Source organism: Salvelinus sp. IW2-2015, linkage group LG20 (assembly GCF_002910315.2).
Source record: "Salvelinus sp. IW2-2015 linkage group LG20, ASM291031v2, whole genome shotgun sequence".
Classification (NCBI taxonomy): Eukaryota; Metazoa; Chordata; class Actinopteri; order Salmoniformes; family Salmonidae; genus Salvelinus; species Salvelinus sp. IW2-2015.
Window position 1 is genome coordinate 48391520 of NC_036860.1, and position 16081 is coordinate 48407600.

The window sequence follows — 16081 nt, forward strand, 5'->3', positions numbered from 1 at the left end:
GTCATAATGAACATATTTGAATGTTGAAACAGCTTTGATTGAGTTTATTGTGAAATTCCTAGTGCTTTTACAAAATATAATTTCCATTTACATGGGGGAAGAGTAAATACATTAATACTGAATAGAGTAAGCACATTTTTACTCTAATACTCTAATAGTGTCACTATAACACTTAAAGTGTTTATTACCTCAGTGTTAATTTTGATCAACACCAACCAGTGTAGTGCAGTGTTTACTTTTTTCACTCCTCAGTGTTAAATCAACACTAGAAATGTAACACTTTGATCAGTGTACTTTTTACTCTGTGTAGTGGGACCATATGTACTCGCTGACAGTGTTAAATTTAACACTTAAAGTGTTGATTTAACACTTTCAAATTTACTGTGTAGGTAGACACCAACACCATAATAGGGAGGAGACGGCTGGTTCATAAATGTGACCTGAACATTTGAAAACAGTACCCCTTCAATACAATGGTTTAAATTACATGGGGGGGGTTCATAGGTGCTCTGCTGTGATAGGCTAAAATAAATGCTGTTTAGTGATCACCAGAGAGGAGAAASGAGGGAAGGAAGGAAGAGATGAGATGTAGAGGAGCTGACACTGACTGCTTTGCGTTCTGTTGTTTGCTGTTTCCCTGGTGACCAATCCATATCTGATGTCATGGCTGCGAGGGTGTGAGAGAGACGCTGATATCGTAAATACTGTCCTTAACTAGGTCATAATATAAGCGGCCTACACCCCACCCAGACCCCTCCCTCTTCAATTACAGACTCACCAACATACACTTCCCACCTTTTTAAAATCCTAACTCCTCCTTACAGCTGTACAGGACCCCACCTCCATCCCACCTCTCCTAATATCTTCCCAGGCCCCCACCATAGTGCCCTCCGTATGAGCTGTGAGGCAGGAGCGTTTGAGGCCAGTGTAAATGTTGCTGACGTGACAGAAAGCCAGGAGAAGCCAAACAGTCTTCAGAACTTTGCCACAGTCAGAGAGAGCATCAGGACATGTTTGTTTTTCAGGAATACAGTATTTTCAACCTAACTTGTTTTCCATTAAAAACAGTGGGGGCTCCGCTCAGGTGTCTTTTTACCCCTGCTACGTTAGGTTAGTTCACACAAACATTACATTCAACCACAGCTAGAGGGAAATCAGTCACACGGTTATGCCTCGTGTTCCTTTGGTAAACATGTTAGTGTGTATATTTTGGCTGAAACAAGGTGTCTACGAGGGCATAGTATCATTCTATTCAGGGATTACATGGTTTTAGTGGGTAGGCTGTCATTGTAAATAAGAATGTTCTTAACTGAGTTGCCTAGTTAAAGGTGAAAAAAAAATCCTTTACTATTGTATTCAGTGAATAATGGATTATTAGTTTAGTCAGACAGCTCCCCCATTTTTAGCTGCGAGTTGATCCAGTTACTTTTTGTGGGTATCCAGCCATGTCAGAGTTGATGACTCGCTTGTTTAGCTGGTCAGAGTAGGTGAGACCATTCCCCTCACTTGAGTTACTGTGTCTGTATGCCATCTAAGAATGAAGTGGTCCCTCTCCCTGCTGTGAGCAGTCCTTTTCAGGTAATGTTCTGATTCCAGACACTGTACCACAGTGGTGAGAGCACTATCACACTCCTACATCTCACCCTAGAAGTAACCTCATAGCCAGTTACTGCCTAACCTCATGTTGAGCAGTTCAGTGGGCACTCAAGCTGAACAAACCGTTGGCAGGCAAGAGGTCACACCTCCACTGGATCCCTCGGGAGGTTTCTTGTTCTGTCCCTGCCTGTTAAACTAACCTTATACAGGCACTTAATATCAATAAGACATTAAAAGCAGAAGAATTTAAAATTAAAACTGAACTTTATTTCATCATCAATATATAATATACAAAAATACTGAGCTCTGGAAAGGACATCTTACTGCATCTTTCCCATTAACGCAGCATATTCTAGCAACATCTTTCTCCAACGTATTACCAAACGGAGTGCAGTTTAAGCAGTATCTAAATGGACAGTTTCCCATTGCTATGTAACCGTGTCCATTGTTCAACATTTTTAACACATGATTGTACAGACTTTGGTCACCATGTTTCGTTATGATTGAGTGCATCTGTGCAGTGAGTAGGAGTTCTCTTTGGTCCAGTTTGGTGTTGAAGTTCAGGTCGCTCCTGTTTGTTCAAGTTAAGACATAGCTTCTCAGTCTTAAGTGACTGGCTGAGAAAGGGAGCGTACTCAGGTGTAGGGTGACTGAGCGTTGTCATGTTTTAGGGGTTGTTGTTCAGGATCTGCCTAGGTCGCCCGTATCCAGTCATGCCAGCCTGAGATGCCCCCTTGTTGGTGCCCATCTGCAGGCCGATGACACTCCTTCCCTCATTCAGCTGGTCCTCTGAGAACTCGCGCTTGTTCTCCACTGACTTCCTGCACAGGCAAAGTGATGTCCACCATTACATATTTTAATCAAATGTTACCCTTTACCTAAATGGGAATATGCAGAGAACTACGAGCTCCATAACGACAGTACTGTTTTACAGAGAAAAGGACAGAGGCGCCAACTTACTTATGGAACCAGTTGGGGTCGCCGCGGTAAGTCCCATCGTCCCTGGTGACAGCCAGACTTCCCAGGGRCATCAGGGTCCTCTGGACAGCAGCCAGGTCTTTCCCTACAGACAATTAATACACAGTATTGCACATCAAACATGTTTAATAAGTGCAGCTACTGTATAGCATAACAGTGAATGTAGCCATCATGACTAGACAGGGTGACTAAGCAACAATAGCATTTTTAAACATATCCATCTGTATAGCATGCTAGTTGAGCTGAGAATAGAAGTGATGTGTATGACATGTAGTGTGTGTGCACAGCTGATCGCAGCTGGCTGGACGTACCCTCCCAGAGGTCAACTGTCTGAAACATGTCAGTCTTGGTGATGCCATACTTCTCAGCCGCGTTGAGGAATTGTGAGATCTGCTCCATCTGTTTGAATGCCATGCCAGAGCTCTGGATCTTCCTGATGGGCTTGTTCCCACTGGACAGGCTGTTGATCAGTTCACACAGCACCTGAAGAGAGGGAGAGGTGTGAGAAATGTACTACCTGTGCAAGACTGTGTGTCTTAGAATTTGTCTCCCATTCACACAGACATGAGAAGGACAGGCACTCACACATCCGTCCTTGAGCCAGTTCTGCCAGCCGGTCTTGCCTGCCTCAGGTTGGCCCACTCCAGCGCCACACTGGGCAATGATCCACTCAGTCAACCTCTCTTCCAGATCCTGGTCATACTTTTTATCGATCTTACTCTGTACCTCACGGCTCAGACCATAGGAGGGACCTTTGTTTGCCATTGCTGTTCCTACAGGGAGAGAGATATCATTTCAGATAAGGCAAGCAGACATTGGTTTGTTCTGTTGCATATTGTATTGACCATCTATACACTTAAGTTACATAGAAGCTAACCAAAGTATAGAAAACAGTGAAAGAGCTGGCTTAACCCTTAAGGCTTTAAAAACAAATATTAAAAAACAATTCAAAAGGCATRATATTTATTTTATCCCATAACTACATTGGCAGCTTAAAACTGTGGCTCACCTAGGTTAAAAGACATCCTACTGACAAAAATTTGGGCACACCTATTTAAAATGGCAGGCAACCTAATTACCAGGGTTAAAAATCAGCTGTCAATTAGCCACATAATTAGAGTTTGGCTAAGAGAAACAATTAAACACGGATGTAATCATTAGTCCAAGAGTTTCTAAWGGACAAATTCAGGTAGGTCCCGCCCAGCTTAMTTCAATTTGCTTCTGTTTAAGAAACATTTTGCAACAGAATTGACGTAATGAATACGCCCCACATAAACACAATTTACTGTAGAGGTTTGAGATTATGTATAAGTAAATGTAGAACCGTTGGGCTTTGTTTACACAGGCAGCTCAATTGTGAGCTCAATTGTGTCACTCAAATTATCTGATGTGATTGGTCAAAAGACCAGTTAGGCTGCATTTACACAGGCAGCTCAATTATGATGTTTTTCACTTATTGGGCTCAAATCAGATCAGCTCTGAAAAAGTTCTGATGTGATTGGTCAAAATTGGGCTGCCTATGGGCAGCCTTAGTGGAAAAAATATCAGAATTGGGATGATTGAATTAATAAATACACAAAACACAAAGAAATCCATACTTTAAGTTAATATGATGAAAGAGAATGTCTGTAGGTGAGGAGCCTCTTCCTCACATAGAAAATTCCATGAATACTGTGATAGGTTGTCTATATGTGTAACAGCGGCAGCTTAAATCTTTCTCGTTTTGTCTTGGCTCAACAGACCCACTTAATAGACGGAACAGTGCTCACATTCATGTCCCTGGCCTGTCCAAGCCCTCCAAAACTGGCAATGCGTCAACACAAGTACAGTAGGTCCGCAAATGTGACTGCAGTCCTATTATATAGATCTGAACTCTGATCTGATCTTGAGTTCGGGGTTCAGAACTTATAATGGAGAGCCTAAATGCCTCCCAACTTGAAGAATACTATGCCAGGAGGCAGTGGTGTAAAGTACTTTTAGTAAAATACTTTAAGTAATACTTAAGTCGTTTTTTGCGGTATCTGTACTTTACTTTACTATTAATATTTTTGTCCAGGATAGGGTTTGGCCCGGGGTAGGCCGTCATTGTCAATAAGTATTTGTTCTTGACTGACTTGCCTAGTTAAATAATGGTTAAATAAATAAAACATTCCTAAAGAAAATAATGTACTTTTTACTCCATACATTTTCCCTGACACCCAAAAGTACTTGTTACATTTTGATAGGAAAATGGTCRAATTCACACACTTATCGAGAGAACATCACTGGTCATTGCTACTGGCTCTGATCTGGCGGACTCACTAAACACAAATGCTTTGTTTGTAAATTATGTCTGAGTGTTGGAGTGTGCCCCTGGCTATCCGTTAAACTGTTTGGTTTGCATAATATGAGAAATTTGAAATGATTTATACTTTTACTTTTGTACTTATGTATATTTAAAACCAAATACTTTTAGACTTTTACTCAAGTAGTATTTTACTGGGTGACATTCACTTTTACTTGAGTCATTTTCTATTAAGGTATCTTTACTTTTGCTCAAGTATGACAATTGAGTATTTTTCCACCACTGCCAGGGGGGCACATGTAGATCCGAGCATGCAAATGGACAAATGGACCACCAGATGGAGACTTCAGATTTAGACCCAATTCTTGGACAGTATAATCAAAAAGTCTCAACACCTGTGCTGCGATCTTGAACCATAACTATCACAGAACCTCTCAGAGCTGGGGGTCAAAGGTTGATGTCATCTCTCTGTGAGCCTGCTGCTCTCATTGACTTCTAGCTGCTTCCTGTCCTCCTCCACAGCCACACTCTGCTGTCTACATCCTGTTTGGCTTAGTCCTCCCAGCTGGCTCTCCTCTGTCACGTCCTTCCTCTCTCACTAAGGTAGCTGTTAGAYTAAACTTTCATAGACCTGCTCACACTCTTCTGTGTATTAGAGCCCATCAAAGTCCCCTGCAAGTGGAAAACCCTATGGCCCAATGTATAATATGCAATGTAAGTAAATGCACAGGGAATTATGCTAGCTAGATGAGATTGTTGGAATAAATGTATACATCCAAAATTACCTTATGATCTTACTGTATGAGTCAAAGTGTGGCATAGTTAATATTTCCCCCTAACAGGACATTGCTCAGAAGGCACTCAACATGTACCGCACTGACACAAATGACTGATGATTGGTTAAAAAAAAATTATAATAAGATTGTGGGAGCTGTACTGTTAGATTTCAGTGCAGCCGTTGATATTATTGACCATAACCGGTCGTTGAAAAAACGTGTTATGGTTTTTCAACCTCAGCTCTGAATCCACGATATGGCAATCTGATAGAACTCAGAGGGTTTTCTTTAATGGAAAGCTTCTCTAATGACAAACATGTAAAGTGTGGTGTACCTCAGGGCAGCTCTCTAGGCCCTCTACTCTTTTCTATTCTGACCAATGACCTGCCACTGGCATTAAACAAAGCATGTGTGTCCATGTATGCTGATGATTCAACCATATACGCATCAGCAACCACAGCTAATGAAGTCACTGAAACCCTTAACAAAGAGCTGCAGTCTGTTTTAGAATGGGTGGCCAGTAATAAACTGGTCCTGAATATCTCTTAAACTAAGAGCATTGAATTTGGTACAAATGATTCCTTAAGTTCTAGACCTCAGCTGAATCTGGTAATGAATGGTGTGGTTGTTGAACAAGTTGAGGCGACTAAATTACTTGGCATTACCTTAGATTGTAAACTGTCATGGTCAAAACATATAGATTCAGTGGTTGTAAAGATGGGGAGAGGTCTGGCCGTAATAAAGAGATGCTCTGCTTTTTTGACACCACACTCCAAAAAGTAAGTTCTGCAGGCTCTAGTTTTGTCTAATCTTGATTGTTGTCCAGTCGTGTGGTCCAGTGCTGCAAGGAAAGACCTAGTTAAGCCGCAACTGGCCTAGAACAGAGCGGCACATTTAGCTCTTAATTGTAATCAGAGGGCTGACATAAATACTTTGCATGCCAGTCTCTCTTGGCTAAGAGTTGAGGAGAGACTGACTGCATCACTTCTACTTTTTATAAGAAACCCTGTGTTGAAAATCCCAAATTGTTTAAAAAGTCAACTTACACACAGCTCTGACACACACACTTATCCCGCCAGACATGCCACCAGGGATCTCACAGTCCCCAAATCTAGAACAAATTCAAGAAAACTTACAGTATTATAGAGCCCTTATTGCATGGAACGTCCTTCCATCTCATATTGCTCAAATAAACAACAAACCCAGTTTTAAAAAACAGATAAAGCAACACCTCGCGGCACAACGCCTCTCCCCTATTTGACCTAGATAGTTTGTGTGTATGCATATATATCTACTTGTGCCTTTAAAAAAAAATGATGTATTTCTGTCCTTGAGCTGTTCTTGTCTATTGATGTTCTGTATTATGTCATTCAGTATTATGTTTCATGTTTTGTGTGGACCCCAGGAAGAGTAGCTGCTGCTTTTGCAACAGCTAATGGGGATCCTAATAAAATACTAAATACCATGTTGCTGCATGGTGAGTAAGATAAAATATTATCAGTAGGAGCTAGAATTAACAGCAACATGCTCCTCTCCTCTTTACGCGTGACTCAAAAGTCTACATTCGGGTATCAGTTAAAAATCTACATTGATTCATGCTATTGCAATAGTAATGTGTTTGGAAAGGAGGCACTGCTTGTGTGCAGTGTGCAGTGCCAATGTCTGTGTTGTAATCAGTAATGTAATTTTTGGACTACCAAAACTCAGTATGTAATCTGATTACTTCCAGTTACTTTCCCCTTAAGAGGCATTAGAAGAAGACAAAAAGGATYATGCTTGGACCTTCTTTTTTGATATTTTCAGTGGTATTGTTAACAAACACGCCCCCATAAAGAAAATTAGAATTAAAAACAGGTTCAGCCCCTGGTTCGACCGTGATCTTGCAGAGTTACTCCACCTCAGGAATTGCATTTGACGAAAGGCTCGGCACACGGATACTCAGGCTGACTGGCTATCGTTCAGGTAAATGAGAAATAAGTGCACTCAGGCTATCCGGAAGGCCAAAGTTAGTTACTTTAAGGAGCAGTTCTCTCTCTGTGGGTCTAACCCCAAGACATTCTGGAAAACGGTTAAAGACCAGGAGAATAAACCTTCTTCCTCACAGCTGCCCATGTCTCTTAATGTTGATGATGTGGTTGTTACTGACCAGAAGCACATGGCTGAGCTCTTTAATCATCACTTCATTAAGTCAGGATTCCTATTTGACTCAGCCATGCCTCCTTGTCCGTCCAACATTTCCTCATCTCCCACTCCTTCTAATGTGACTATCCCCAATGTTTCTCCCTATTTTTCCCAAGCCCRGCTACAAAGTTTCTCCCTGCAGGCAGTCACTGAGTCCGAGGTGCGAAAGGAGCTCCTTAAACCTGACCCCAAAAAACTATCTGGGTGAGATGGCTTAGACCCTTTCTTCTTTAAGGTTGCTGCCCCTATCATRGCCAAGCCTGTCTCTCCTTTCTGGGGAGGTTCCCATTTCTTGGAAGGCAGCCACGGTTCGTCCTTTATTTAAAAMGGGAGATTAAGCTGATCCTAACTGTTATAGGCCTATTTCTATTTTGCCCTGTTAATCAAAAGTGTTGGAAAAACTTGTCAATAATCAACTGTCTGGCTTTCTTGATCTCTATAGTATTCTCTCGGTTATGCAATCTTGTTTCCGCTTAGGTTATGAATGTGTCACTGCAACCTTAAAGGTCTTCAATGATGTCACCATTGCCCTTGATTCTAAGCAATATTGTGCTGCTATTTTTATTGACTTGGCCAAAGCTTTTGATACGGTAGACCATTCCATTCTTGTGGGCCGGCTAAGGAGTATTGGTGTCTCTAAGGGGTCTTTTGGCTGGTTTGCTAACTACCTCTCTCAAAGAGTGCAGTGTATAAAGTCAGAAAATCTGCTGTCTCAGCCACTGCCTGTCACCAAGGGAGTACCCCAAGGCTCAATCCTAGGCCCCACGCTCTTCTCAATTTACATCAACAACATAGCTCAGGCAGTAGGAAGCTCTCTCATCTATTTATATGCAGATGATACACTCTTATACTCAGCTGGCCCCTCAGATMTTGTGTTAAATGCTCTACAACAAAGCTTTCTTAGTGTCCAACAAGCTTTCTCTACCCTTAACCTTGTTCTGAACACCTCCAAAACAAAGGTAATGTGGTTTGGTAAGAAGAATGCCCCTCCTCCCACAGGTGTGATTACTACCTCTGAGGGTTTAGAGCTTGAGGTAGTCACCTCATACAAGCACTTGGGAGTATGGCTAGACGGTGCACTGTCCTTCTCTCAGCACATATCAAAGCTGCAGGCTAAAGTTAAATCTAGACTTGGTTTTCTCTATCGTAAATGCTCCTCTTTCACCCCAGCTGCCAAACTAATCCTGATTCAGATGACCATCCTACCCATGCTAGATTACGGAGACATAATTTATAGATTGGCAAGTAAGGGTGCTCTCGAGCGGCTAGATGTTCTTTACCATTCAGKCATCAGATTTGCCACCAATGCTCCTTATAGGACACATCACTGCACTCTATACTCCTCTGTAAACCGGTCATCTCTGTACACTTGTCACAAGACCCACTGGTTGATGCTTATTTATAAAACCCTCTTAGGCCTCACTCCCCCCTATCTGAGATATCTACTGCAGCCCTCATTCTCCACATACAACAGTCACATTCTGTTAAAGATCCCCAAAGTACACATATCCCTGGGTCGCTCCTCTTTCAGTTCACTGCAGCTAGCGACTGGAACGAGCTGCAAAAAACACTCAAACTGGACAGTTTTATCTCCATCTCTTCATTCAAAGACTCAATTATGGACACTCTTACTGATGGTTGTGGCTGCTTTATGTTATGTATTGTTGTCTCTACCTTCTTGACCTTTGTGCTGTTGTCTGTGCCCAATAATGTTTGTACACTGTATTGTGCTGCTACCATGTTGTGTGCTACCATGTTGTTGTTATGTTGCTACCATGCTGTGTTGTCATATGTTGCTGCCTTGCTATGTTGTTGTCTTAGGTCTCTCTTTATGTAGTGTTGTGTTGTCTCTCTTGTTGTGATGTGTGRTTTGTCCTATATTTACATTGTATTTATTTTTWATTTTTAATCCCAGCCCCCCGTCCCCGCAGGAGGCCTTTTGCCTTTTGGTAGGCCGTCACTGTAAATAAGAATTTCTTCTTAACTGACTTGCCTAGTTAAATAAAGGTAAACATTATTTAAAAAAATTAAAAAGCTTTGAATGTCATTGAGAAAAGAGAAAGGTCTCAATGTATTTTTTCACAAATATCCTTTCTGAATCGAAAAGTAATCCAAGAAGTAATAATGATCGAGTTTTTCAAAAGTCTCGTATCGGATTACAATAATTTTGCTGGTAACGTTACGTAACTGATTACATTTAAAAAATGGCATCAGATTACATGTAATCAGTTACTGCCCAACCTTGCGCTTGCAACACACACACACAGACAGATGGATTCTATTCTAGACACAATCTAAGATGGAGATTCAGATTTGCCATGTTTGCATAGTATTTTTGCGATCCATTGTGTTATAATTCTGTTTTGGCCGGGCAACACGTATTTCAATTCTTTCTCAGAGGGTTTTTGTCAATCATTCTCAATATGCATGGTTGCGTGCACTGCTATGTTTGTGTCAGTTGTTAGCACTTGTTAATGTCGTTCAGCTCTAACACAGAGAAAGCGTTACTTCCTAAACCTAATACATCAACTGTCATCCAGTAGTTAATGACTCCTAGACCAGAGCTACTGTAATACCTCATAGTTCCATGTCAGTATCTCTCCTCACCCACAGCAGAGCAGACTACGCTTCTTACTACATATGTTATATGGAATGTGGAGGAGGGACCTGTTGTTCTCTATCTGCCAGCCAAGTTATTGTAGGGGAGAGTGGGGTAAGTTGAGCCAAAGAGGTAAGTTGAGCCCCCGTGTTTCTAGGAAATCAAACACAAAATTAATAATTTGACCAAATATTTAGGAAGAGGTCATCATTTCATGGAGTCTGAACTAAGCAACCACATGGAAAAAGCAAGTTACGTCCAAAAAAACAGATTTCCAAGTCAAATGAATTTATCCTGTTAAAAGGTTTCATGATGCTTGTATCTAAACCAAAGTAGATAATTTTAAGATTGTTCAATATATCAGTTGGGGTCTCTATAAGCTTCAATATAAGGTACTAAACCTAGAATGAATGTGAATCCTTGTAGCTGTATGGGTTAATATAGTCAAAATGTTTGCCTTGGGATAAGTTGAGACAATGGCAGTGGGGGTAAGTTGAGCAATGGTTGAYCCAATGGCAATTTGATCAAATGTAAGTGTTTTCTTCCCTGGTGCAATGCAAGGCATTATCGCTGTGATATGTGGTAACAACAGGGCCTAGCCTATTTGAAAAGTGTTTTAAAAAGTACAAAGTGTTTGTTAGGTGTTAAGCCTGTGTTAAAATATGCTTAAAATGATAAACTGACAAAAAAAGCGATTGGGATTGTGTTGAATTGTCTTTGGGAAATAAAGATATACATGGTTTTAAAAAGGTAGCGATAATATTTAATTCAGTACAGAAATTTGTAAGCGGCATAACTTACCCTGTCCTGCGGTTCAACTTACACCGTAAGTTGTGCCAAGTGACCAGTTTTTTGGGGACAAGCTATGTTTTCAAAATTGTAATGTTTACATGAATTCTCATTATTTCCAGGGCTACACAACATCCTGAAATATATGTAGATATCTTGGTTAGAAAAAATACTATATTTCCCTTGAAGGAGTGATGCTGAATGTAAAAAAATGGCTCAACTTACCCCACTCTCCCCTATGTCACAACCAGAAACAGTTTGTAACAACAACCCTTGTAAATACCATCATAAATACCAGATTTTGCTCTAACCAATCTGAAGGGCTGTTTTACAATCTGAGGATCTGCCTCCAAGCACTGTGTTAGCATGCCCAGAGAGGATCCCCCCTCAGTACAAAGCACATCACTGGCTGGATCAGGCCTTATCTGAACATGGAGGCTCTTGATTGGCTCATGTGGACTGTTATGGGTCAGCAAGGGACAGGGGCCATAAGATCACTACATATATTACACTAACCTTTCCAAACCTCACTCTAGCCTTATATCAAGTGTCTAACAGGCTCAATGAACTATGAAAAGCCTTGGGTTATAAACCTGTCTGTGTGCTGCGTCACAGAACCTGAATACATCCATGTGTGATTGAGAGTTTATAGATCTGTTTACTGCCCTTTTCCCCAGGAATGGAACAGAGGAAGGAGAGGAGGAGGGGGATAAGCATAGTCTACTATCGTATTTAAATGTTTTATTAAGCTTGTATTTATTCAGGGGAACCCACTGAGACCAGGGTCTCATTTACAATGGTGCCCTGAGGAATACAAATAAAATAAACTACAAGTTACAGAATCAACACTTCAGCTTCAAATACCACAAATACAATTATTTTTATTCAATCCGAACAGTTGCAATTCTCCTTAAATGTCATTCAACATTAAAGTCCTAAACTGCCCTAGAGGCAGTTAACCATCCATGTGAACGGGTTTGGTATGTCATATTTTTGTATTTTAACAGTGAAGTGAGGAAGGTCGGAAGCTTGTGTAGTAGAACTTTGTAAACAAAAAGGGAGTAGTGAAGGGATCTATGGGACATCAACGAGGACCAGCCAACTGTTTGATACAGGAGGCAGTGATGCGTATTAAAACTGTCACCTGTGATAAAGCAAAGYGCGCTTTGGTAGACGATATCCAAAGGTTTAAGAGTAGTGGCTGCTGCATTCCGATAAATGGTGTCACCATAGTCAAGAACTGGTAGGAAAGTTGACTGTACAATCTGCTTCCTGCTGTTTAGGAAGAGGCATTATCTATTTCTATAAAATAAGCCTACTTTAAATCTCAGTTTCTTAGCTAGCACATCCGTATGTTTTTTAAATGTCAAATTATTGTCAATCCAAAAACCCTGATATGTATAGGAGTGAACCTGCTTGATGTGCATGGAGGGGAAGGAGTGGGGCAGGATATACCTGTTGGCTCCTGACAGCTGCTCTTCTGAGGATCAGGCCTGCTGCTACAGGTCCAGTCCAGATCTCCCTTAATCAGCCTGTGAAGCCATCTTGACTTCCTTTTACCCAATATGTGCTCTGTGTCCTCACTAATACATTTCTCAATGTTTACTGTTACAGATTACATTATTACAGAGATGTGAAACAGAGTGTGAAAGCTACTGGGGTTACTTCACAAAAGATCCATCATGCAGTGTTCTGAAAGCAACTTGTCCATGTAAATGTGATGTCACAGTTATCAGGGCGTCCACTGAAACATCCACTGTTATATTGACCCCTGGACATACCAGCATAGTTCACATAATCCCTCACATGTACACKGTTTGACACCATAGCTGCACTGAAGACTGATACCAGAGGATGGACAGGGAATGAGGAGGCACCCTGCATTACACAACAGTCTCTGACTGCATGTTGAGATACCTCTATCTCCATCTCAAAGATACAGCACATACATCATGGGAAAGAAAGTACCCCTATATTACTTAATGAATTTGTCTTGCATGGAGCTAGCAGTTTTAAACAGGGGTGTAGCCAGTTTTTGTGTGAGAGAGTGCTGAGAGCACGACTTGATAAGAAGCAGGATCTGATAGTGAACAGGATCCATCTGATAGAGCCTCTCTGGGCAGAGTGAAGAGAGAACAGAGTCTTACAGAGAGAATTTTAGGAAAACCTAAAAGCCACAGCGTCATTCACTGAGGCTTCTTAACATTTTATGAAATTAATAAATTAGTTACATGCCATGCAGTGACTGAGTGTGAGAGGACAGGTGTGTGTGTGTGTGTGTGTGTATTTTGTGTGTGTGTGTGTAATTAAGAGACTGAATGTAAAATAGATTAGGTCAGGTTTTCCCCCATGTCAGTTTGTCTACACCCTTTTCGCCCTCACTCTCATCCATGTTATCCTAAAAGAGACTTTCCAAAACAATAGAACACTGTCAGTAGCAACTTACCAGGCATGCCAGAGAAGCTACTAGACACCATTTTGACACACCAGGGCCCAGTTTTTCAGAAAGTATCTATTCGGACCGACTATTGGATAGGATTAAATGCAAAGAAATAAATAGAACGAGAGTCCCCATTCAAGTCAATGATTTGTCCATTATATTTCTATACATTTCATCCTAACCGATAGTTGAAATCCAGATAGATAACTTTTGAAAAACTTTGCCCTGGAAATTCAACAGTATGAATAACAGGTAGAGCCTGATAGTAACAAAGTGCACTCCGACAGAGATAAAGGTGTTAAGAAGTAGCCAGGCATGTACTTACAGTGTTTAGTTGGGAGCAGCTGTAGTTGTTGAGATGAGTTCAGGTGGCTTCGGACCTGTGTTTCTGTGAGCTGGTGTGAAAGAGTTCCTCTCTTCCCCTTTACAACAGAGTACAGAGTCTGCTCTCAGGGAGTGCCAGCTTAAAAAGAACAAACACGCTCTCTGAAATTACTTCACCGCAAGAGAAAAAGCAAGTGAGAGAGAGAGAGGGGAGGAGAGGAAAGGAAAGAAGGGGAGGGAAGAAACCACAGCCTTAAAAGGATATGGGCCTTTTTCCTCTTGATTTTTCTATGAGATTCTAGTCTTCTTATTTCATTCTATGACACACCCTTTTTTTCTTTCTCTCTTTATCCCCCTGTAAGTGTACCTCCTTATTTGGGAGCAGGACAGAGAGAATGAGGGCCCACTGCCAAAGGGCTTGGTTTGGTCAGCTATAGGAATTCTCCAAATATCTCCCTCTACCACTTTGTCTAGAGAACATAAGGAGGGACCCACTGGGCGCAGACGTCAATTCAACGTCTATTCCATGTTGGTTCAATGTAATTTCACTGAAATTATGTGGAAAGAACGTTGATTCAACCAGTGTGTGCTCTGTGGAGAGGGAGAGAGGGAGGGCGAAAGTAAAGAGTACGATGGTTTAAGGGGACCAGGGGGACCAGGGGGAGGGAGGTGCTTTCAGTAATTAGAGAGGGTAAGGAAGGAGGCACTGCTATAGGGAGGTTGAATTTATTGCCTCTATATTCATTTTCTGTTTTTTGTTAATTATTATGTTTTTTTTTTACAAAAGATAAAATAAAATGTCTGGGAGCCATGGAATCACTTTTGTTCCATGAGATAAGTACAGTAAGATAAGTATGTGAGGGCATGAGTGAATGAGAGGAACTAGAATGCAAGCGCGTCAGCCAAAGTGCAAGTAATGCTGATTTGTTTTGCTTTGTTGGGTGTTCAGTTAAATTCCTCATCGTTTTTTTTTTTTTTTTTTTTACATTTTCCTCTTGGCTCTAAAGAACATACACCCCCTCGCACCCATGCCAATGGTACATGACATCATTACATTGACAGCAAAAGCGGGGCATGCCATAGCTTGAGAGGCCATCGAGGTTAAACATTGACGTCACAGATGACATCACTGAGAGGAGTCATCATTAGAATGAAGTAACTGTCTGACCCCAAAGGTCATTCCAATGAAAGGTATTGGGTAATGTTGTATCAGTGTTATATTAGCCTCTAGGCTATTCTGTTAATAGGTGCCAGGTGTGCGTTGTGTCTTTATTGTCAGTTGTTCTCCATCCAAGGGCACCAGACTGGACTCGTTACCCCTGGCAACAAGGATATCTCTTTACCCACCAGACCTTGGGCTACTGAACTAGTAAACCTTAGACACACATAGCTATTGAATCTGCAGGGTTTAGTCTCCACTAAAGCACAAAATGGTTTAATGTCCTAAACTGAATTGGTCCAATGAAAATGCACAGCTAGAGGAGAGAAGCAAACCAGTTTGTGTGAACATGGCCAACTAACCTGTGAAACTGTGTGTGGTCCCAGAGCACACCAATGTGTGTATGAGACCTGAGTCAGGGAGAAGATAGTAAACAGTCCTTTCACACACACAGTTCTTCTGAGCTGGTGGTAAAATAGGGTTTCTGCAAGTTAATGATTCAGTTTAATGATGAACATTTTACACAGTATATCATAATAAATCACCACAACCTTTTAGCCTAAAAACACAGCAGTCGCTTTGGTGATGACTGTGAAACGAAACAATATTAATAGTTAGATTCTGCTTCAGTGAGAAAACCTTTTTTATGAAAAAAAAGACATAGATGTGAATGATCAGAGTTGACTACAATTTACATGTGCTTTTAACTGTTCAGTACAGTTGTATGTCTCATTGGATGTACAATATGTCTGTCTATGGGTTTCAGCCTCCACACAGCTGTCTTCCAGAGAGCAGCTCCACGTACATCTGGCTGCCTCTGTCTAGCAGGATCAGGACGGTCTGTCTTCCGAGTCCTCCCGGTTATCCTCCCACGTGGACACCACCATCTCCCCGTTCCTCATCAGCTGCAGCTTGTGGTTCAGCCTCTGGTCCGCCGTGCACACTTGGAGTGAGA

General features: G+C 41.4%; 1 protein-coding gene across 1 annotated transcript; it reads right to left on the reverse strand.

The window, feature by feature from the left end:
• Window positions 1-1841: 1841 nt before the first annotated feature.
• Window positions 1842-14288, reverse strand: LOC111981820 (transgelin-2-like). Its single transcript, XM_024013276.2, has 5 exons — window positions 13969-14288; window positions 3160-3347; window positions 2886-3057; window positions 2557-2659; window positions 1842-2417 (listed from the first exon to the last, which is right to left on the reverse strand). Exons 2-5 carry the CDS (start codon window positions 3337-3339, stop codon window positions 2264-2266), a joined length of 609 nt encoding a protein of 202 aa, XP_023869044.1. The 5' UTR covers window positions 3340-3347; window positions 13969-14288; the 3' UTR covers window positions 1842-2263.
• Window positions 14289-16081: the final 1793 nt, after the last annotated feature.